This window comes from Ranitomeya imitator, chromosome 9, assembly GCF_032444005.1.
Source record: "Ranitomeya imitator isolate aRanImi1 chromosome 9, aRanImi1.pri, whole genome shotgun sequence".
NCBI lineage: Eukaryota > Metazoa > Chordata > Amphibia > Anura > Dendrobatidae > Ranitomeya > Ranitomeya imitator.
The window spans coordinates 45364213-45388497 of NC_091290.1; the positions used below are offsets into that span (position 1 = coordinate 45364213).

Below are 24285 nucleotides of genomic sequence, written 5' to 3' on the forward strand. Positions count from 1 at the left end.
TGGACGTGTGAGACTGGCCTAATAGAGTAAAGGGGACATGAAATGATAACGATGGAGCGCACCTTGTGCTTAGGGACACATTGCAGCAGCACCTGCTCCGGATCCCGTTTCCTCTGCAAAGCAACAAAATTGACCTGGTACATGCGCAGCCGCTTGTATACATTCTTGGCCAGCTCACCCACGTAGGACTTTGTGGTATACCATAGCCAGTACCTTAAAAAAAAAAAAGATACTTTAAGTAATATAAACCAGACCTTATCTATAAGGAGCGATTTCATTACAAGCATCTCATATATGTACAGCACAAGGTAGGCACATGAAGTGTGCCGCCATATGACGTCTCTCTGAAGCATCATTGTTCCTGACAGCATTGCCTCTACGTTATAATGCCTCTGTAAAATTTTATGTATTGAAGCATGACCCCATTTATTTTCTTAAAGTCAGAGGTACGGTAAGAATCAATATCTTATGCATGAGGTCAAAAACAGCGTGCAAATTACACTGGGCAAACAGGCAATCCCAGGATGTGTCGAGGCTGTCGAACAGCCGCGGGGACTCGAACAATGTTATTTGAGCACGCTGAAGACACTCTGTTAGCACTCGAGCATGCTCAGAAAACACCTCTTAGTTTATGCTATGTGTATGCTAGAGAGCCATAATAACTTTCCCCAATGTAGCAGAACATAAAAACATGTAGAATACACTAATAAAGGTAAAAGGCATCTGTCACTTATAGGAAGTAATCAAGAAAAAGACCTACTAAATACAATTCTAATAATAAGAACTCACCACGAAAAATGATCCACCTGGAAGTGGGCATAAATATGAGTGATTTGCAACACAACCTGATTGGTGATGTCAGTCCAGGTCTGTGCCCGGGGATCGCCGTGCAAAAGAAACAGATGGGAACGATCCAAGGTGTTGCCTGCGAAGAAGAAAGAGAAAAAAGTGCTGATACTGGACCAAACACGGACCCAAAGATGGCGGCCACAGCGGATCTAGTATAGTGTCCGACCTGTCACACCAGGAGGGAGCGGCAACTGGATCTTGACCGGACTCAGAAAGTTGGCTGCTGAACTCTGCGACAGACATAAGAGGGGACTAGTGGAGGACTCCGAGTCTCCAGTTATCTTATCCAGCACTTGTTTGGAGATTGGTAAAACCTAAAAAAGTGAGTAAGTTAGAAAATAAGGAATGGAAATTAGAGAGCAGGGTTGAATTAAATCACCAGGTCCGGCTGTAGCCACTTCACATTACATTGTAACTGCAGTTTCAGGTAACTACTTTACAGAATAAGCCGTCATGTGTTTGTATGAAGAATAACACTATTTCTAGACATTATCGCACTTAGATCCATTTATATCAGTTTTTCCCACTGCACAAGAAGCCTCAGCATTTTCTATTTGTGTATGTTTTGTTTTCCTTCAGCTTCCCCCTCACCTCCAACAGCTTTTATAGCAGCAAATGTAATCTGATCTCTAAGGAAGACAGATCTGCTGACAGATTAGAGCAGTTTTTCAGTGCAGGGAGAAAAAAGATTCAGGGAATCTGTCAGCAACTTTTTGTTATGAAATCTGAGAGCATCATAGAGGCGGAAAACCTGATTCCAGCGATGCATCACTTACTGGGCTGCTTTCTGCAGTTTTGATACAATTACTGCATCAGGACTTGAACCCAGCAGCTATTCCCTCTGAGCTTTTCAGCTCGCTGGACAGTTCTTTGCTAACCCAGATACTAGTACCTGTAGTGTTTCTGATTGTCTCCACCCTGAGTTCCTGATTGTCTCCACCCTGATTGAACACCATACTTAAACTTGGCATTGCACTTCCTTCCTTGTGAGATTATTGAGCTCGCAGCCTTTAGTCAAGCTGCCTTTCAACTGCTCCTTCATTCCAAGATTATACCGCTGCTACCGTGTACCAACCACTGGCTATTCCTGACTACACAACCTGCTGATCCTTTACCTATATTGCTGCTCTGTGTACAGACCCCTGGCTATTCCTAACTATGCTACCTGCCGATGCTGCCACTAGTGGTGGCAATATCACTACTCCAGCCCAGGTCAGTCCATAACACAAATTTTTTTTCTGCTGCAGATCTAGCAGTTCTTTGAATGCTGAGCTTTATATAACCCCCACCTACACCACTGATTGGCACCTTCCTGTGTACTTGGTCAGCAAGCTGCCATACAGTGGTGAGGGTTGGGTTACAAAGATTAGCTGGACTGGCCGGCACGTGAGAACTACTTCTGTAGTGATAATCTCCTGCTGATAAAATGCTGATTGTATTGAAACTACAGCACACAGTCCAGTAAGTGACACATCCATGGAATCAGGCTCTCTTGCCCTATCTTTTGCTGCTTTCATATTACAGAGCAAAAACCTGCTGACAAATTCTCAGTAATAAGAGAGTTAAGATGCTTTTTTCTCTTATAAGATGTACTAAAAATTTTCTTATTTTCACTTTGTACTAATGATTTATGTGGAAAAACAAATTGTAGTTAGTGACCTGCATGCGCACTGTTCGAGTCTCTGCAGTTGCACCAGGAGGAAACTCAACCCGGATGTTTTGGTCCACACTAGAGAACAGGAGCTCCCCCTCTTTCGGAACCTTACGGCGATCTTCAACTAGACGCGACACCACAAGGAACCAGGAGAAGTGAGTGGTCTTACAAGAGGCCAGCGTCTGTGTTAGTAAAGAAAGGAACAAGTCAGAGTTGTCCCATTAAAATTGGGTTCAGAAACCGTCCATTTTTCATCCAGAAAAAAATTGATGATTTTTCATCCTGATTGTCATCCATATGCAATCCGTGTGATATTTTCTTGCATGAACAATTGGATAAGTAATAAAGGTTAAATCCATGTGGCGGGGCACGGTCATAGTCGCCGCTGACTATGTAGTGAGCAGGGACTGAAGCCTCACTGTCAGTGCCTCTATGACTGAAAGCCGGAAGCTCTGACTTTCAGTCATAGAGGCACTACCCTTGCGGCTTTAGAACGCTATTAACCTACAGATTAAACCCATATGTTTTTTTACATTTCTGTTCTAATATTACTGGTGCTGACATTATAAGTCCAACCTCATGCATTGACTTCTCCTTTGTTGTGGTGCTCAGGTCCATCCATGATCCAGAACAGTCACTAAAAGTCCTGATGACCACCTCGCGCTTTGGCATAGGCTTCAGGAAGGCAAATGGGATGCTGATTTCTACATCCTGTGGAATAATGAAGAAATCATCTATAAATATACAATAAGTAAACTTTCTCAGCTCGGCGCATCCTCCGAATAACTGCATAAAACTAGGTGTCAATAAATTACTTACAAACTTTATTTGTCCGCTAGGAAGTTTCATTTACTGGCATAAAAAGTAACTAAACTTTTGTCACTCTTTTTTATATTTTTGTATCATTTTAATTACAAGCAGATGAGTGGAGGTCCGGTTGCAGAGACCCCCCCCCAGTCCCTCTAAAAAAACCCCACAGCTCCTGTCTGAGCGTGCACACATAGCAGACCACCGATACAATGGCAAGCTTATGTATCTTTCCTCTGTGTGCGTGCTCAGGCCAGAGCTGTGCACCTGTCAGGGGGCTTTGTGATAAAGCGGTGGGCGTCCCAGGACCCGGACCCCTACTGATCTGCTTGCAAGTTAAAATGATGACACAAAAATATAAAAAAAAAAAGAGATAAAAGTTTAGTTACTCTTTACTCTTGTGTTGGTCTTTTTTTTGTTGTTTTGATTTTTTTATCGCCACATTCCAAAAATATAGCTTTTTTTAATGTTTTATCAAACTAGCTATAGAAGTAATTGTTTTTTTGCAAGATAAGTTGTATTTTGATTGTATCATTTTCATGTACGTAATCCAAAATAGCTTTTATAATTTCTAGGAGGAAAAAGACAGCAGTCCAGGCTTTATTTTGCAGGATTTTTTTTAATAGCGTTGACGGCACAGTACCGATGACAAGTGCCGCTACACTATGAAAGACAACGTTTTTTAATTTTACATTTAACGGAGCGTTATGAAGATGTATTTTTGGAGGACAAGTTATAGTTTTTATTGGATCCATTTTTTGGTACCTCTGACTTTTTGTTTGTTTTTGGGAGGCCGGCTGTACAAAGAACAGCCATGCAGGGGGTCATTTTTTCCGCATGGGACAAAAAAATCTGCATCAATAATGAGAAATAAGATTTATACAGAAAAGTGCAGTTATATAAGTGAGATACGAATCAGAAACAAAAAAAAGAGGGAAGTGACCCAGTGGGAGAAAGTTTGGAAAGTAGGGAACAGTAGTAAGGCTACGTTCACACTAGCGTTATGCGCCGCTGCGTTTTTCGACGCGTGCGTCGTTTTTTGACGAAAATCGGACGCAAGAAAAATGCAACTTGTTGCGTTTTCTTGGTCCGACGCTAGCGTAAAAGACGCACGTGTCGGAAAACGCAACAAGCAAAAACGCATGCGTCCCCCATGTTAAACATAGGGGCGCATGACGCGTGCGTCGCCGCTGCGTCGCCCGACGCTAGAGCGACGCACACTAGCCGAACGCTAAGGCTTGATGAAAAAGTGAACCAGGAGCTAAGGAGTCAAAGGAGTGCAAAAAACAAAAAGGCCAATATAGTTAACCCAAGACTGCCGGGTTTTCAGCAGGCATTGGTCCATCGTGTCAGTGCAGATGGCATATATATATATATATATATATATATATAATGATTCCAAAAGCCCGTAGGTTTGTCACCAAGTAAGGCCAGTCTCACACGTCCAGATAATTCCGGTACCGGAGAAAACAGTACCGGAGTTATTAGTGTCTGTATGCTCACGTAGGCCATCCGTGTGGGATCCGTGTGATGTCCGTGAGAACGTTTTTAGGGTCCGTGTGCTGTACGTGTGTCCATGTCCGTGTATTGCAACAATTTTTACAGTTTTAACCCTATGACAGGAAAAACGCACACGGAAAGCACACGGATGGCACACGGACAGCATCCGTGTGCGGTACGTGTTTACACAGACCCATTGACTTTAATGGGTCCGTGTAATCCATGCGCTCCCACGAACACTGACATGTCTCCGTGTTTTGCACACAGACACACGGTCCGCGAAAAATCACTGACATCTGCACAGAAGCATTGATTTCAATGTGTCTACGTGTGTCAGTGTCTCCGGTACGTGAGGAAACTGTCACCACACGTACCAGAGCCACTGACGTGTGAAACCGGCCTCAGAGAACAGTAGGGGACATCAGAAATGAGTCCTGGGTGATAAGTTAGGAAATTTGAGACCAGAAAGTTGAAACTTAAGGCCGAGGTCACACTTGGGAGAAACTCGCACGAGTCTCGCACCTCAATACCCGGCGCTGCTGCCGGCACTTGGTCCGGAGCGCTCAGCTACATAGAAATACATACAGCCGTACGCTCCGGTCCCGAGTGCCGGGGTCAGTGCCGGGTATTGAGGTGCGAGACTCGTGCGAGTTTCTTGCAAGTGTGACCCCGGCCCTAGAAGAAGAGTATTACAAGTGATAATGATAATGTGTGCAAAACTGTAAAGCGCTGCGGAATATGTTAGCGCTATATAAAAATAAAGATAATTATTATTAAAGTGTAAGGCAGTGCCATAATCTGGGCGCACAAGAAAGCAGAGGGGTGATGACACTGGGTAACCGTGATAGGCCCTAGTGAGAACCAGGCAGATCCTATGATGGAGGATCCATTCAGTAATTGTGGTGCCAACATTGCTGAGTATCACCTGGAGGCTCGTTCATTGGGGTCCATGAATTAGAAATGTGGCCAAGGCCAGTAAGTACTGGAATAAAGTGGAAGTCAGGAGGTCTCTCGTGAGAGAACATACATGATGAAGTGTCTGATGCAGATTTTTCCTTTTTTTTAGTTAATAGTGCAGGAGCTGTATGCAGATATTACCATTGATACATATAAGTTAGAGGACCCTAAATGAGATTCCCATAACGGTAAGACCCGGGGTGTGCTCCTCTTCTTCTTTTCAGGGACCATTCCACAGATTTCCACTCCCCTTGTTTGCAAACATTGCTTTTCCTTTGAAGTGGGGAAGCTTGTACAAGTTTTCTTACACAGAATATCACAAGGGACGGTGCAAACATCTGCCCGCTCTATGGCACGCGTGTCCTTGTGGAGAACCTCACCTGGTGGAACTGTAGGCCATGAGGCTGAAGCTCCAAGGTGCTACTGAGCAGCACATCATGGTGCCCGAGCCTCACATGCTGCAGGTCTGGTAGCAATATTTGGTAATGTATTCTTGTGGGGTACGACACAGCTCCAGGAGGAAAACAGAGATGAAACCCGTGTGGGAGAAATATCCGGCATCCATCTGGTGTGACACAAAAACTGGGAACATTTGTAAAAATAAAGGGTCATTACCGGCAGCATCTTTTCTGGCTTCTATAAACTACATGTATCCAACCAGTATTGTAACGTCATTACTTAGTTATCCCGGGCTGTGCTAGAACGTAAAGAACCACTTCATAACTGATATAGGTAATGAAGAATAGGAAACAGGTTGATTTAAAGGGGGATTCCACTTTCAGAACACCAGTGTCCCGAGGCAGGAGTGTCCCGGGTTCACAGCTGAGTCTTCACCGCTGATCCCAGTGTCTGTTACTGTCTGCAGCGCTGACGTCACATGGACAGCACTGCAGCCAATCAGTTAGATCAACCGCTCTGCCTAAGTTGATGGCATGAGCGCTGAGCTCACTGAATGGCCGCCGTGCTGTCCACGTGACGTCAGCGCTGCAGACCGTAAGAGACGCCGGGAGGAACAGTGAGACAATGTGCTGGACCCGAGAGGGGGAGTGGAGCACAGTTTGCGTTATTTAAAACTTTACATGTTAGGGTTATGGTTGATTTCTTTACCCTAAGATCACATTCACACATTCAGTATTTGGTCAGTATTTTATAAGCCAAAACCAGGAAAGGGTGATAAATAAAGTTCTCTGATCCCGGCTAGCACAGATCATACTTCAGTAGGGTTCTGTTTTGATCTAACGAGATCCTTTGGCGCTATAAGTCAGGAGTAATCCTCCACCTATACCTCTAAGGCCAGTCTCGCACGTCCAGATATTTCCGGTACCGGAAGAAACGGTCCCGGAGCTATCCGTGTGTGGATGTAGGCCATCCGTGTGTTATCCGTGTGCTATCCGTGTGTCATCCGTGTGTCATCCGTGTGTCATCCGTGTGCTATCCGTGTGTCCGCGTTTATCGTTCATGTGCTGTCCGTGTATTGAAACAATTTGTTTCAATTTTAACCCTATGACTTAAAAAAAAGCATACGGACAGCATCCGTGTGCGGTACGTGTTTACACGCACCCATTGACTTTAATGGCTCCATGTGATCCCACGAACACTGACATGTCTCTGTTTTTTGCACACGGACACACGGTCTGTGAAAACACACTGACATGTGCAGAGACACATTGATTTTAATGTGTCTACGTGTGTCAGTGTCTCCGGTACGTGAGGAAACTGTCACCACACGTACCGGAGCCACTGACGTGTGAAACCGGCCTTAATGGTAGCCTCTGACTTTGTCCCCATAGAGTTTTTCTCACATAAAAGGCAATGACAGCTGGGTATTCTTACACAGGGCACCGGTACGGAGCGATTTTTTGCAATGAATGTGCATTCGGCCCGATGATCAGCTTGTGCGAACATCTGGAGAACTGCAAAGACTGACATTACTCACCTCTTTTCTTCTGGTTTCACATACAGCTCCTTTATTTCTAAGCGTTGACGTTCATCTGTACAATAAACAGAGTTCCATCAGTGCATAATCCCACAGTACTCGTATGGGCCCTCTCACCAGTATAAAGCCTCGTCCACATGGTGCAGATTTTGCATTTTTCTCCTCACCCTAAACCAAAATTTAATTTCACAGAAGTCCTTGTTTTTTCTCATACACAAAAAACGGACTGATTTCCATCAGTGTTTGGTCTGTGTGTTCGTTTTTTTTCATCAGTGATTTTTCAATTATCCGCCAGAGTGTTAAAGACGGATAACGCAGGGCTCACATCCTCGCGCTGTCTGTGATTTTTTACAAACCCATAGACTTGTATGAGTAAGACATAAAGTCAGCGAAAAAACCTGCACATGTGAACAGACCCATAGATTATAATGGCTGGGTTCCAATATGGATAGAACATGTACGTGAAAAATGGAGGTGGGAATGAGGCCATTGGCCTTACTGAAAGGTTAGTTTTATTGCATATGTGAAAAATGGTCTGATAGTTTTGGATCAGATTTTCTTCGGTGTTTGGTCCGTGTGTCAGTTTTTACCATCAGTGTTTTATCAGTGATTTTCTCATATGCTAAAAAAAATATAAAGTTTCTCCTATTCATTACAATGTTAAAAAATGGACAGAACACGGATTCCCTACGAATTGTATCCTTGTGATGACCCATAGACGTGTAGGGGTAATTTTGACAAACAATTTGCAAAAAAACATACAGATATGTGAACAGCATCATAGATTATAATGGGTGCGAGTCCTATAGTTGAAATATGATAAATCATGTATGTTTGAATGAGGCCTGAAATCCAAAATAGCTAAAAAAAAAAAATGTATAAAAAGCAGCATCAAATTGTCTTTTATTAACGTGGCCCATCATATATTTTTTTTGTCAACTTTTTTTGTATCTTCATATAACCCAAACATTTTTTGGGGAATTTTCACACTAGGACTAATAATTTCTGCAGATGACTTTTCAGGAGTCTCACTATCATCACAGGCAGGATTACAATACAGATAAAACCTCATTATACAACTGATAACACAGGATCCACCAATCGCAGTAAGACGATGTCACATTTCCCACTCCATTCACAATGACCTATGCACATGCTCATTAGATGCTTCGATACGAAATACTGCTGCTAATGTTTATGTGAAACATCTGAAAAAACAGGATGCATGAGTCTAAAATAGCCCCAGAGGTAAGTGGGGAAATTTCAAGATTTTACATTTAACTAAATACACATTGAAATAAACCCTGGGTCTCAAAAGTTTTCTCAAAGCAGAAGGAGACTGTAGAGATAGTATTTTACCTTCAGATGGCGGTGAGGACTCTGGTTCACCTATGGGGTTCCCTTGCAGAAACGCACAAGAGCACTGTATGATTTCTATAGGAACCGTGCGTAGCCTGTTGTTCTGTAAGTCTAGGCGAGAGAGGTGAGGCAGACAGGCCAGGCCCGCTGGCACTGCCACAAGGACATTACTGTGAAGGTATAGCTCCTGGAGAGATATCATGTTACCTATAGAAGACAATATATGTTTCTTATATTTCTATTTTATTTGGGATCATGAAATATGAGGCTTCGCTCATCTGGTGATTACTCTATATATCCATAGCACTATTTATGTTATTAAAGTGGACACCTGACGCTGTACTATACCTAAAATAACAAGTAGGGAACGTGCTCCCCCTCCCCAGGTCCAGCGCTGGCTCCCTACTGCTCATATGGTGTCTGTGTTTTGACTGCAGCGGTGACATCACATTCACAGTGCGCATCACCGCTGTAGCCAATCACTGAGCCCTGCCTTTGTGGGAAGGTAGACAGCACAGCAACAGAGCTTAGTGATTGGCTACAGCGGTGATGTGCACTGTGAATATGATGTCACCGCTGTGGCCAATCACAGAGCCCAGCCTTTGTGGGAAGGTAGACAGCACAGCAACAGAGCTTAGTGATTGGCTACAGCGGTGATGTGCACTGTGAATATGATGTCACCGCTGTGGCCAATCACTGAGCCCAGCCTTTGTGCGAAGGTAGACAGCACAGCAACTGGGCTTAGTGATTGGCTACAGCGGTGATGCGCACTGTGAATATGAGGTCACCGCTGTGGCCAATCACTGAGCCCAGCCTTTGTGCGAAGGTAGACAGCACAGCAACTGGGCTTAGTGATTGGCTACAGCGGTGATGCGCACTGTGAATATGATGTCACCACTGTAGCCAATCACAGAGCCCAGCCTTTGTGCGAAGGTAGACAGCACAGCAACTAGGCTTCGTGATTGGCTACAGCGGTGATGCGCACTGTGAATATGATGTCACCGCTGTGGCCTATCACTGAGCCCAGCATTTGAGCGAAGGTAGACAACACAGCAACTGGGCTTCGTGATTGGCTACAGCAGTGATGCGCACTGTGAATATGATGTCACCGCTGTGGCCAATCACTGAGCCCAGCCTTTGTGTGAAGGTAGACAGCACAGCAACTGGACTTAGTGATTGGCTACAGCGGTGATGCGCACTGTGAATATGATGTCACCGCTGTGGCCTATCACTGAGCCCAGCATTTGAGCGAAGGTAGACAACACAGCAACTGGGCTTTGTGATTGGCTACAGCAGTGATGCGCACTGTGAATATGATGTCACCGCTGTGGCCAATCACTGAGCCCAGCCTTTGTGCGAAGGTAGACAGCACAGCAACTGGACTTAGTGATTGGCTACAGCGGTGATGCGCACTGTGAATATGATGTCACCACTGTAGCCAATCACAGAGCCCAGCCTTTGTGCGAAGGTAGACAGCACAGCAACTAGGCTTCGTGATTGGCTACAGCGGTGATGCGCACTGTGAATATGATGTCACCGCTGTGGCCAATCACTGAGCCCAGCATTTGAGCGAAGGTAGACGTAGACAACACAGCAACTGGGCTTAGTGATTGGCTACAGCGGTGATGCGCACTGTGAATATGATGTCACAGCTGCAGCCAAAACACTAAGGCCGCCGTCACACATGCGAGTTTTACGGACGTAAGAGCGCAGAATCTACGTCCGTAAAACTCGCAAAAAATACGGCACAATTAGGCCGGCGTCACACACAGCGTAAAACAATACGGTCCGTATATTACGGCCGTAATACGCTGAAAAGTCCCCCAAAAAATGGTCCGTTGCTCCTCCGTAGGCAGGCTGTGTCAGCGTTTTTTGCGCATGGCATCCTCCGTATGTAATCCGTATGGCATCCGTACTGCGTGGTTTTCTCGCAGGCTTGCAAAACCAACATACCGCTATAGAAGTGATCCATGTGTCCCAAAAAGAAAAGAATATATATATATATATATATATATATATATGTCAGTAGACACATATATGTATATATATTAATACTTATTCCAGCGCTATACAGCTTGAAAGCCGGTAATTCAATTACCGGCTTTTTCTTTCTCCTTCCTAAAACCCGACATGATTTGAGACATGGTTTACATACAGTAAACCATGTCTTCTCTCCATTTTTTTTGCAGATTCCACACTACTAATGTCAGTAGTGTGTATCTGCAAAATTTGGCCGTTCTAGCTCTTAAAATAAAGGGTTAACTGGCGGAAAAAATTGGCGTGGGCTCCCGCGCAATTTTCTCCGCCAGAGTAGTAAAGCCAGTGACTGAGGGCAGATATTAATAGCCTGGAGAGGGTCCACGGTTATTGGCCCCCCCCTGGCTAAAAATATCTGCCCCCAGCCACCCCAGAAAAGGCACATCTGGAAGATGCGTCTATTCTGGCACTTGGCCACTCTCTTCCCATTCCCGTGTAGCGGTGGGATATGGGGTAATGAAGGGTTAATGCCACCTTGCTATTGTAAGGTGACATTAAGCCTAATTAATAATGGAGAGGCGTCAATTATGACACCTATCCATAATTAATCCAATTGTAGTGAAGGGTTAAATAAAACACAAACACATTCTTTAAAATTATTTTAATGAAATAAAAACAATGGTTGTTGTAGTATTTTATTCAACGCCCAATCCAGTCACTGAAGACCCTCGTTCTGTGAGTAAAGAAACATAATAAACCAACAATATACTTACCCTCCGCAGATCTGTAACGTCCAACGATGTAAATCCTTCTGAAGGGGTTAAAACATTTTGCAGCAAGGAGCTGTGCTAATGCAGGCTGCTCCTCGCTGCAAAACCCCAGGGAATGAGGCTAAAAATAGATCAATGATCTATATTTAGCATCATTTGCGGTGAGGCGCCCTCTGCTGGCTGTTCATAGATCGTGGGAAATTACCTAGAAAGCTCCCTGGCTCCCTGGCTTTCTAGGTAATTTCCCACGATCTATGAACAGCCAGCAGAGGGCGCCTCACCGCAAATGATGCTAAATATAGATCATTGATCTATTTTTAGCCTCATTCCCTGGGGTTTTGCAGCGAGGAGCAGCCTGCATTAGCACAGCTCCTTGCTGCAAAATGTTTTAACCCCTTCAGAAGGATTTACATCGTTGGACGTTACAGATCTGCGGAGGGTAAGTATATTGTTGGTTTATTATGTTTCTTTACTCACAGAACGAGGGTCTTCAGTGACTGGATTGGGCGTTGAATAAAATACTACAACAACCATTGTTTTTATTTCATTAAAATAATTTTAAAGAATGTGTTTGTGTTTTATTTAACCCTTCACTACAATTGGATTAATTATGGATAGGTGTCATAATTGACGCCTCTCCATTATTAATTAGGCTTAATGTCACCTTACAATAGCAAGGTGGCATTAACCCTTCATTACCCCATATCCCACCGCTACACGGGAATGGGAAGAGAGTGGCCAAGTGCCAGAATAGGCGCATCTTCCAGATGTGCCTGTTCTGGGGTGGCTGGGGGCAGATATTTTTAGCCAGGGGGGGGCCAATAACCGTGGACCCTCTCCAGGCTATTAATATCTGCCCTCAGTCACTGGCTTTACTACTCTGGCGGAGAAAATTGCGCGGGAGCCCACGCCAATTTTTTCCGCCAGTTAACCCTTTATTTTAAGAGCTAGAACGGCCAAATTTTGCAGATACACACTACTGACATTAGTAGTGTGGAATCTGCAAAAAAAATGGAGAGAAGACATGGTTTACTGTATGTAAACCATGTCTCAAATCATGTCGGGTTTTATGAAGGAGAAAGAAAAAGCCGGTAATTGAATTACCGGCTTTCAAGCTGTATAGCGCTGGAATAAGTATTAATATATATACATATATGTGTCTACTGACATATATATATATATATATATATATATTCTTTTCTTTTTGGGACACATGGATCACTTCTATAGCGGTATGTTGGTTTTGCAAGCCTGCGAGAAAACCACGCAGTACGGATGCCATACGGATTACATACGGAGGATGCCATGCGCAAAAAACGCTGACACAGCCTGCCTACGGAGGAGCAACGGACCATTTTTTGGGGGACTTTTCAGCGTATTACGGCCGTAATATACGGACCGTATTGTTTTACGCTGTGTGTGACGCCGGCCTAAGATTCGAGCAAGAGCAGGGACCCGACGCTGGACCTGGGGAGGGGGAGTACCTACCCTGTTTGTTATTTTAGAACACTTGGAATCAACAAGCCTGAAAGTGGAAAAACACGAGTTAAGAGAAAAAAGCATATTTCTCCTCTTCCAACCTCCTGGATGGGTCATTCACACTCAATTCACTGGTAACATCTGTCTTCAGTGAAGACAGTGTATCGGCTCACTGAGAGATCAGATTACAGTTGCTGCCCATAAAAGTCTATGGAAAGGATAGGAAGGAGAAGGGGAGAGATAGAAGCAGACACAAACCTTCTGCAACACCCAGCCCTGTTACCAGCAAATGTGGGGTATGGTGGTATTTAGGGGGCTATAAACAATGTGTCGACCCCTAGCAATCTAACATTTCTGCAGTATCCTAAGCAGAAAACCCTTTAAGCCAAAAAAGAAAAAAAAAAGTTGAATCTGAAGATAACATTAATTAAAAGGGATGTCCACCTTTGGGGTATCATTCTTGCTTAGGGATAAAAAATAATTTTTGCAATTGAGTTTTGTAGACAATTTTGCACCATACGCCCTCTACAGCCTTTGTGTTGCACAACTGCTGGGTCAAAAACGAGTTAACTGAGAATCTGTCAGTCAGCCTGCTATGAATGTTTGACACGGAGACGGTAACTCTTTTATAGGTCTTTTTCTGATTTATGAACATCTCAAAGTTGAATGTGCAGTGAGATAAAAAGCCTATAAAACGAAAACGGTGCAAAATGTTTAATAAAACCCAATTGCAAAAATATGTAGCCCCAAATAAATATATTTAAGCAAAAATAAAGGCCAACAAGGTGGACAACCTCTTTAATATACTAATTAATGCATTAAAATTATAAATAAAATATGGAAAAATGAGGCTGACACCTACACAGTGTTTCAGGAAGGTTGGCAAGGTTATTCCCAGACAGATCTAGATGAATACATTGCTGCAAGGTTCCAACCTCCCCAGGCAGGCACGCCAGCCGGTTCTCAGACAGGTCCATTTTCTCCAGATTTTTCAGCTGCCCAATGCCTGCAGGGAGCGCCACCAACTGGTTCGACATGAGTGAGAGATCTGTCAAGAATTTCAGGTCACCAATATCATCTGGAAGAGTCCTGAGCTGGTTGTAGCCAAGATGGAGAGTGGTAAGTAGGGAAAGGGCACTGATACAAGGTGGCAGCTCTGAGAAGCTGTTGAAGCTGAGATCCAGGTGTCGCAGCAGGGAAAGCTGACCGATATCTGGTGGTAGGGTTGTCAGCAATCCATTCTGACAGCGTCCGTAGTCATCCCGGAAATGTCCACCTGAGAAGTGTGATATAATAGGTACTGATACAAGGGTGCTTATTCGTGATGAGTGAAGGTGTTATCTGAGCATGCTCGGGTGCTAACTGAGTGTCTTCAGTGTGCTCGAATAATATGTTCGAGTCCCTGACCACATACATGGCCTGTCTGTGAGACAATCCCTGCATGTGCTGCGGCTATCGAACCTCTGCGAGACATGCACCCGAGCATCATCAGATAACACCTTATCAGAGCACGTTCACTCATCACTAGAAATCATAAATAGGTGCACACGATCATTTTGGGTTACAATAAATAAATATTTCCAGCTGTATAATTGGCACTTTAATATCTCGATATCACTAGAAGCTAAAAAACAGAACTTAAAAAAAAAACCTTCCTTTTCTTTACACACTTGATATTATTGTATAATAACAGCAGTAAAAATGGAGTTTAGCCTGCTGAAATGTGACAGAGACAATGTGGGCATAGGAGAATATCTGCACAAAGTCTTTTTCAAGTGGATTATGCCCGGTACCCGCCCGAGAAAGCACTAAAAAATGTGAAAAAAAATTATCTGTGTTTGTGTGTTATCCTTTTCACTTCTTTTAACCGCTTCAGGCTTAGATCTTATTTCTTTTTTATATCAAATATAAAAAGCTGGAAAAGACATCAGAGATGATGCTTCAGGAAAAACACTGCCAGCATTTTCCTTCAAGGGGTTGTCCATTTAGGCTACGCGCACATGTTGCGGAAAGTCCTGCGGATTTTTTTGGACTCATTTTGGTAAATCCGCAGGTAAACCGCACTGCGGATTACCTGCAGAATTACCGCAATTTTTTTTGTGGATTTTGTGTGGATTTCACCTGTGGTTTGACACCTGCGGATTCCTATTGATCTTTATTCCTGGCAGTCTATATCCCTCCCAGAACTGGCCGGTACTGCTCCTCACATTCTGGACATCCAAGAGACGTTCTATACAAGGTCATCGTTGTCTCTGATCTGCTCAGGACATTCAGATATAACACCCTGATACTGGTAGGAACATCCGACTTCTACCTGATATACTGGAAGGAACATCCGACTTCTACCCGATATACTGGAAGGAACATCCGACTTCTCCCCGATATACTGGTAGGAACATCCGACTTCTACCCGATATACCGGTAGGAACATCCGACTTCTACCCGATATACTGGAAGGAACATCCGACTTCTACCTGATATACTGGAAGGAACATCCGACTTCTACCCGATATACTGGTAGGAACATCCGACTTCTACCCGATATACTGGTAGGAACATCCGACTTCTACCCGATATACTGGTAGGAACATCCGACTTCTACCCGATATACTGGTAGGAACATCTGACTTCTACCCGATATACTGGTAGGAGCACCCGACTTCTACCTGATATACTGGTAGGAACATCCGACTTCTACCCGATATACTGGTAGGAACATCTGACTTCTACCTGATATACTGGAAGGAACATCCGACTTCTACCCGATATACTGGAAGGAACATCCGACTTCTCCCCGATATACTGGTAGGAACATCCGACTTCTACCCGATATACCGGTAGGAACATCCGACTTCTACCCGATATACTGGAAGGAACATCCGACTTCTACCTGATATACTGGAAGGAACATCCGACTTCTACCCGATATACTGGTAGGAACATCCGACTTCTACCCGATATACTGGTAGGAACATCCGACTTCTACCCGATATACTGGTAGGAACATCCGACTTCTACCCGATATACTGGTAGGAACATCTGACTTCTACCCGATATACTGGTAGGAGCACCCGACTTCTACCTGATATACTGGTAGGAACATCCGACGTGTACCTGATATACTGGTAGGAACATCCGACTTCTACCCGATATACTGGTAGGAACATCCGACTTCTACCCGATATACTGGTAGGAACATCCGACTTCTACCCGATATACTGGTAGTAACATCCGACTTCTACCTGATATACTGGTAGGAACATCCGACTTCTACCCGATATACTGGGGTCTTTTTTCCGGCGGGATCCCCCTCCTCGGCCCCCCCTGAGCTGGTAAGCTGATCTGCTATTTTCTACCCATGTTTACTATATTGCGCTTAGTGCGACTTGGTCGAATCACTGTGACATTTATTGCTGACTAGCTTGCTATTCTACTTTGGCACAGCACACTTTGTGCTCTGCAGTTGTATATGTAATTATTGCTTAGTGTGGGGTGCCTTGAGGAGTGGGTTCTCTCGCCCCCTTACTTCTGTTATTTAGTGGAATCTATATACCTTGTATATTACTGATAGTTTTTAATGTTTGTATTAATAAAGAGCTGTTTTTTTCCATATGCTCCGGTTTCTCCTATTTTCTCATACCCGATATACTGGTAGGAACTGTTGTGAATTCTGTTGTCGGGCTCCCTCCTGTGGTCATGAATGGTACTTCGGCTGGTTCTGTCCATGGACTTCCTCTGGTGGGTGTTTCTGAGTTTCCTTCCACAGGTGACGAGGTTAATTCGTTAGCAGGCTGCGCTATTTAACTCCACTTAGATCTTTGCTCCATGCCACCTGTCAATGTTCCAGTATTGGTCTAGTTCACTCCTGGATTGTTCTTGTGACCTGTCTTCCCAGCAGAAGCTAAGTTTCAGCTTGTATTTCTTGGGTTTGCTATTTTTCTGTCCAGCTTGCTATTATTATTGTTGTCTTGCTTGCTGGAAGCTCTGGGACGCAGAGGGAGCGCCTCCGCACCGTGAGTCGGTGCGGAGGGTCTTTTTGCGCCCTCTGCGTGGTCTTTTTGTAGGTTTTTGTGCTGACCGCAAAGTAACCTTTCCTATCCTCGGTCTGTTCAGTAAGTCGGGCCTCACTTTGCTAAATCTATTTCATCTCTGTGTTTGTATTTTCATCTTTACTCACAGTCATTATATGTGGGGGGCTGCCTTTTCCTTTGGGGAATTTCTCTGAGGCAAGGTAGGCTTTAATTTCCTTCTTTAGGGCTAGCTAGTTTCTTAGGCTGTGCCGAGTTGCATAGGGAGCGTTAGGCGCAATCCACGGCTATTTCTAGTGTGTTTGATAGGATTAGAGATTGCGGTCAGCAGAGTTCCAACGTCCCAGAGCTCGTCCGTTATTATCAGTTACTATCAGGTCATTCTGTGTGCTCTTAACCACCAGGTCCATTATTGTCCTGACCACCAGGTCATAACAAGGAACATCCGACTTCTACCCGATATACTGGTAGGAACATCCGACTTCTACCCGATATACTGGTAGGAACATCCAACTTCTACCCGATATACAGGTAGGAACATCCGACTTCTACCCGATATACTGGTAGGAACATCCAACTTCTACCCGATATACTGGTAGGAACATCCGACTTCTACCCGATATACCGGTAGGAACATCCGACTTCTACCCGATATACTGGTAGGAACATCCGACTTCTACCCGATACACTGGTAGGAACATCCGACTTCTACCCGATATACTGGTAGGAACATCCAACTTCTACCCGATATACTGGTAGGAACATCCGACTTCTACCCGATATACCGGTAGGAACATCCGACTTCTACCCGATATACTGGTAGGAACATCCGACTTCTACCTGATATACTGGTAGGAACATCCGACTTCTACCCGATATACTGGTAGGAACATCCGACTTCTACCCGATATACCGGTAGGAACATCCGACTTCTACCCGATATACTGGTAGGAACATCCGACTTCTACCTGATATACTGGTAGGAACATCCGACTTCTACCTCATATACTGGTAGGAACATCCGACTTCTACCTGATATACTGGTAGGAACATCCAACTTCTACCTGATATACTGGTAGGAACATCCGACTTCTACCTGATTTATCCATATGGATGTTATAGGGACTGCGACATTTTTTTTTTGGACGCATCACTACCACACTGGAGGGAAATAAAGAACGGATAACTGGATAGGAAACAATAAGCCCTAATTTCTTTTTATTTTAAAGTCTGTCTTGTTTCCATTGAACCTATGACAACTTATTAGCAAACCAATGAGAATGAAGAAATGGCATGTTATGGGATGAATATGTTGGCGCTATATAAATAAAATTATTATTTTTATTATTAAATGGTGAACATGTGGATACCGCCCGCTCTGCTGATTATTGAAGATGTCGATTCTCAGGAATTTATTAAACATGCGGGTTTTTATTCAACGCTTTTCGAAGTGACAGTCACTTCTTCTTCAGGAAACAACCGCATATTGAAGAAGCGCCTGTCACTTCGAAACGCATTGAAATAAAAACCTCATGTTTAATAAATTCCTGAGAATCGACGTCTTCAGCAGCATGGAGGTATCCACAAATTCTCCAATCTTTCGTTCTCATCGGTTTTACAACCCGTGGATCCGCAGCAGATGAACGACAATTCAAAAATGCATTAAATCAGATCAGGTTAGCGCAATCTGATAAAATAATTATTTAATTGTTTGCCAGATAAGACCCTATTTGCGCTACTTTCTCCCTAATGTTTTAACTTATTAGCAAAAAACAGAATTGCGGAAAATAATTAGTACATTTTTTAGCAAATATAGAAAACCAAATCTAATCTTGGAGGCATCAGTATTTCTGTACAAAAGCGAGTCTTCCTATATGTACGGCTTATGTGGATCGGACACATATAGCGTGCTAAGTACCATGAGATATGGAGATATTCAAGCAAGGCTCTACTGCAACTTCTAAATGTTTGTAAGCCAAGTATCCGATGTGAATTTACATCTAGATTGTATCGACGAACCCACGGCTCAGATCTTACGCTGTGCTGCAAATTTGGAGCACAATTTGAGGACAGTGCGACTTGCGCTTGCAAGATGGCTGCATCGTTGGCCACCTGGGGTCTTCTAGAAGCAAACATTTATGATGTACATGCAATGTGATGGGTAAAAGTAATAATTTTATGAGAATATTTTACCTTTCAGGACCAGAGATCTGAGATGGCTGAACCTTGGAAGATCAGCCACCGCTGATGTTATCATTGCATCATTGCTGCTAAGTCGGAGAAATTCCACCTCCGCCAGGTCACTTGTCGGATTCTCCGTCACCTGCAGGAACCTCTCACATCCGTCCAGGTAAACATCGAGGATGAGTCTGTTGCCAGCGATATGTGGCATTGGAGAGGCTGGTCCCTCGGTGCTGGCTCCCTCCCACTGGGGGTCCAGAAGATGCGCCATCTCTCATTGTCTAAGTGTGGCAACACCGGCATGTCACAGCTCGCCCAGCGCGGAGGAGACGTCGGCTATGCCAAGCTGTTATGAAGAAGGAGAATGAAGGATGATGATCAACTGAACTGAAAATGTGAAAAAATAATTGTATAAATATATAAAAAAAAATATAACATTCATTATAGGAATAAAATAAACACAAAACATCACAACCACATAAAAAGAAGTTTTCAGGTAACAAATTATTATTTTCAAAAAGTGTATTTTTAATTTTGAGTGTCCAAAAATAGAGTTATAAGGAGGGTGTTTTTTATTTCTACTTCCCATTACACAGAGTATTCTTACTATCCAAGGATAAAGGGGTTATCTGGTTTAAGAACATCCTTGTTCCGATGTGCAGTTTTATTTATAAAAACATCCTATTCTTTATTCACCCTCCCCGGGTCCAATCCCGAATATGAACTACTGCTCCCCATGTCTTTTATTGTCTGCTGACGTCACATCAACAGCGCTGCAGTCAACCACTGAGCTTAGCGATTCTATCCACTGATTGGCTGCAGAGCTATCGTCGTGAATGTAGCGCTGCAGACAATAGCAGACACTGGGAGCAGCGGCGGATACTCAGCACTGGACCCTGGAAGGTTGAGGTAGGGGGCAGTTTGTTGACCATTCTTCTGCACGGCCTAAACATACTACCATGGCCTTCATCACCACCGGACATGTCTTCCATCAAGCACATCTGGGATGTTATTGCAATTGTAATTGCACAGGGAGCTGCCAGCAGTGGATCTTGATGATTTAACCAAGTGCATTCAGTGCGGCAGAAGATTCCTCAGACAACCATCACTATCCTAACTGATAGCAGCCAATGCTGTAAGTGCGGGGATTTCTGCGTGTAGTGCTCATACTCGATACTGAATACACTGAGATGTTTTGAAAATCTATTTTCCATCTTTTTCATCAATTAAGCAGCAGTAACAAGTCTATCCATGCTGTGATTCCTATGATTCCATGACTTTACTTTGGAATTTAATTGCTGAGAAGCCATAATCATCAACATTAACAGAAATAAACACTTGAAATAGATCACTCTGTTTGTAATGCCTCTATCTAACATATGAGTTTCACTTTTTGTATGGAAGAACTGAAATAAATTAACTTTTTGATGATAGTCCAATTTTTATGAGAAGCACCTGTATTTATTTATTTACTTATATACATACATATACATACAAGTTTAAGAAGCGTCAATCAGTTTTTTGCAACCGAGAAAAGTTGACCAAACTCTGACGGTAAAAACTGACATACTGATCAAGATCCATTAACAGTCTGATCAAAAACACTAATGAAACGAGCACCATTTTTTGCATGCAAGAAAAATCACGGATGTATGAAGAAGCCATACCATGCACATACCATTATTATGTTCCATTTGGAGGAACAGACAAATAGAATTCATGTGTAAAGCAGATCGATTGCATTACTAATGGAAATGGAAGCCTAAGGCTATATTCACACTTTGCGGATTTTGCTGCGGATCCGCAGCGGATTTGACCGCTGCGGATCCGCAGCAGTTTCCCATGAGTTTACAGAACAATGTAAACCTATGGGAAACAAAAAACGCAGTGCACATGCTGCGGAAAAAAACGCGCGGAAACGCTGCGGATTACATTCCGCAGCATGTCACTTCTTTTCTGCGGATTTTCACCTGCTCCAATAGAAAACTGCAGATGAAAATCCGCAGAAGAAACCGCGGTAAAAACCGCGATAAATCCGCAGTAAAAACCGTGACGGGTTTTTGACTGCGGATTTAGGAATTCTGCTGCGGAAAAATCCGCAGTGGAATCTGCAAAGTGTGCACATAGCCTAAGGGCCACATTGATTATTATGTCATCTTGGTCTCTTTATCTGTCAGTTTTTGGAACGGAAATAAAAGCCTATCATATAACAGAACCCAGACAGACACATGAAGAGAGCCCTTCTGCTTCCGTTTCCAGCAGTTAAGCAACAGATCCATTCTGCACCTGCATTCACTATGACTGTTTCCTAAGGGTTTGTTCACACTAGTCTATAAAAACATCGGTCCCATTCTCATCTAGGACAGTAGGACTATTCTGATTTATATGCTGGTATGAGCGAACCCTAAACCTGGCAAACGAAGATGTGAACTTACAGGGCTGCACACAGAGTCATTAACGACAGTGTGAACAAAGCCTTTATTTTTCAGACAGTTCTGATTCTTATAAATCATAAAATGCAAAAACTTTTCATAATCCAATTATCCAAACCGATCTTGCTAGGTGTTTTGTATGTAACGTGGCCCATAAAGGCATACGTACCTAAGGAGTGGTGCCTGGCGATATAATTATCGGATCTTAGCTCGTTTTAAGGCCTGTTTACGTACAGTAAAGCAAACCGTCTAATAGAAAAGATGATTAATATGAGCATTCGGTCCCATAGAGGTCGGAAATTGTCGGCAGCACATTCCCAGTTTACATGAGGAAATACTGCCAATGACAATTATAGTTTAGGGTGCGTAAAAGACCCTATTGCTCGATAGTTGACTGATTGCTGCAATTTTTATTAAATGGGTCATGGCGTCAATGAACGGGGTATATTGGTAAATTATTAAGATGCCGCCTTTGTCTGCACATAGTGATTCAAGTATATAGTGCCAAGTACTACTCATATAAGAGCGTGGTGGCCCACCGGAGGATTCTCCTGTTCTCCTGTGGGCCAGTCCAAGCCTGGATACTCCTCTTATATTGTCTATGGAGCCATCTTAATAAACACACCTTCTTCCGCCATAGTCCACAAGCTCGGCCCTTGGGGTGCAGACTTTACCACAATACATAGTAAGGAGTGAGTATGAGCGTCCACGTACTTGCAATTTGCACTGCTACAACAAATCCCCTTTCACATATTATTGCAATATATGCATATACATTACTGGCGGTACGGCTACAGGTGTAAATGGGGTGAACTGCACAATAGTTCCAGTACTCACAAAGTGAAGCTGTTGATGTCCGACGTCACTGAAGGCGTCCTTTGTTCTTCATTGATGCAGTCTGGCATGCAGATTAGCAGGGGTTCACATATTTTTCTGCAGCAATTAAGGGTTAAATGAACCATTTTGCACACATTTCAAGATCTCTGTTGGTGATCTGTATGTTTCAGTAGAGTCACTTTTTTTTTTAAACTTCCTGGTTACATGAGGCTTGGGTGACGAAATGTGGGCAGGAGCACAACCGCTGCCTCCACCCTTCCCTATTCAGATCCCAGGAGGGGGGGTGCAGACAGCATACCCACAGCATTGGTGATCACACTGACACCACACGTTGCGGATTCTCTGCGGATCCGCAGCGTTTTTTGCAGTGCAGAAACGCTGCAGATCCGCAATTGATTTACAGTACAATGTGAATCAATGAGAAAAAAAATGCTGTGCACACTTTGCGGAAAATCCGCTGCGGAAACGCTGCGGTTTAATAGAAGTAGCATCTCACTTCTTTTTTGTGAATCTGCAGCGTTTTTGTACCCATTCCATTATAGAAAACCGCAGGGGTAAAAAACGCAGCAAATCCGCAAGGAAACCGCAGCAAAAACGCACAAAAAACGCGACAAATCCACAGGTGCGTTTTCTGCCAGGAGAGGCAGAATCCGCACCAGAAATTCCTAAGCCTAATCCGCAACGTGTGCACATAGCCTTAGGGTATGTACACACGATGCGGATTTTGCTGCGGATCCGCAGCAGTTTCCCATGAGTTTACAGTACAATGTAAACCTATGGGACCAAAAACGCTGTGCACATGCTGCAGAAAAAAACGCGCGGAAACGCAGCGGTTTACATTCCGCAGCATGTCACTTCTTTCTGCTGATTCCGCAGCGGTTTTACAGCCACCCCTATGGAAAACTGCAGTTGTAAAACCGCAGAAAAACCGCGGTAAATCCACGATAAATCTGCAGCCAAAACGCAGCGTTTTTGCCCTGCAGATTTATCAAATCTGCTGCGGAAAAATCCGCAGTGGCCAAGAATACGTGTGCACATAGCCTTAGGCCTTGTTCACACCTCTGTTTTGGAATCTGCGTGAAATGAATCCAAATGAATTAAGAAAAGGGAAAAAAATAGAGTTTCAGTTTTGAAATGGCTCTATTGGAAAAAAAAAAACATTAAAATACACAAAACTTTGGTATGCAATTGTTATTTGTTTGGATCCGTTTTTGTATCTTTTTTTCGTTCTAGTTTTCTGGGCATGCACATGGCTTAAAAAAAGATTAAGCAGATTTTTACAAGCCCTTACGGTTGCTCATAGCAGGTCAATTCTGTTAATGGGAACCTGTCCGGTGCCCGTCTCTGCTTGATTGACAGGTCTCTTCCTATGTGGGTATAGAAATGTTGGTCATCGTGTCCTGACTCCCCTCCGATGGATAATGTCAGGAAAAAGAAGGACAGACCAGATGACTTTCAGCATGCCCAATCCTTTGGTTCCCAGCAGGGACAAACTGCTGAGGTCGTAAGATAGGGGTCA

At 43.6% G+C, this 24285-nt stretch overlaps 1 protein-coding gene across 2 annotated transcripts in view; it reads right to left on the reverse strand.

Annotated features, from left to right (window-relative positions):
- PIDD1 (p53-induced death domain protein 1) overlaps positions 1-22972 on the reverse strand; it is a 35899-nt gene extending 12927 nt beyond the window's left edge. The window contains exons 1-11 of one of the 2 annotated variants that reach the window (XM_069740060.1): positions 22767-22945; positions 19510-19843; positions 14151-14564; positions 9063-9269; positions 7704-7758; positions 6148-6349; positions 3080-3214; positions 2509-2685; positions 1016-1163; positions 790-925; positions 63-213 (exon numbers count right to left, since the gene is read on the reverse strand). In XM_069740060.1, the coding sequence (XP_069596161.1) occupies positions 63-213; positions 790-925; positions 1016-1163; positions 2509-2685; positions 3080-3214; positions 6148-6349; positions 7704-7758; positions 9063-9269; positions 14151-14564; positions 19510-19768 (1884 nt within the window). In that variant the 5' untranslated portion in view covers positions 19769-19843; positions 22767-22945. Of the gene's footprint in view, positions 1-62; positions 214-789; positions 926-1015; positions 1164-2508; positions 2686-3079; positions 3215-6147; positions 6350-7703; positions 7759-9062; positions 9270-14150; positions 14565-19509; positions 19885-22766 lie in introns of both variants that reach the window. The other variant, XM_069740061.1, reaches the window with a different exon arrangement.
- Between the last annotated feature and the right edge of the window lie 1313 nt (positions 22973-24285).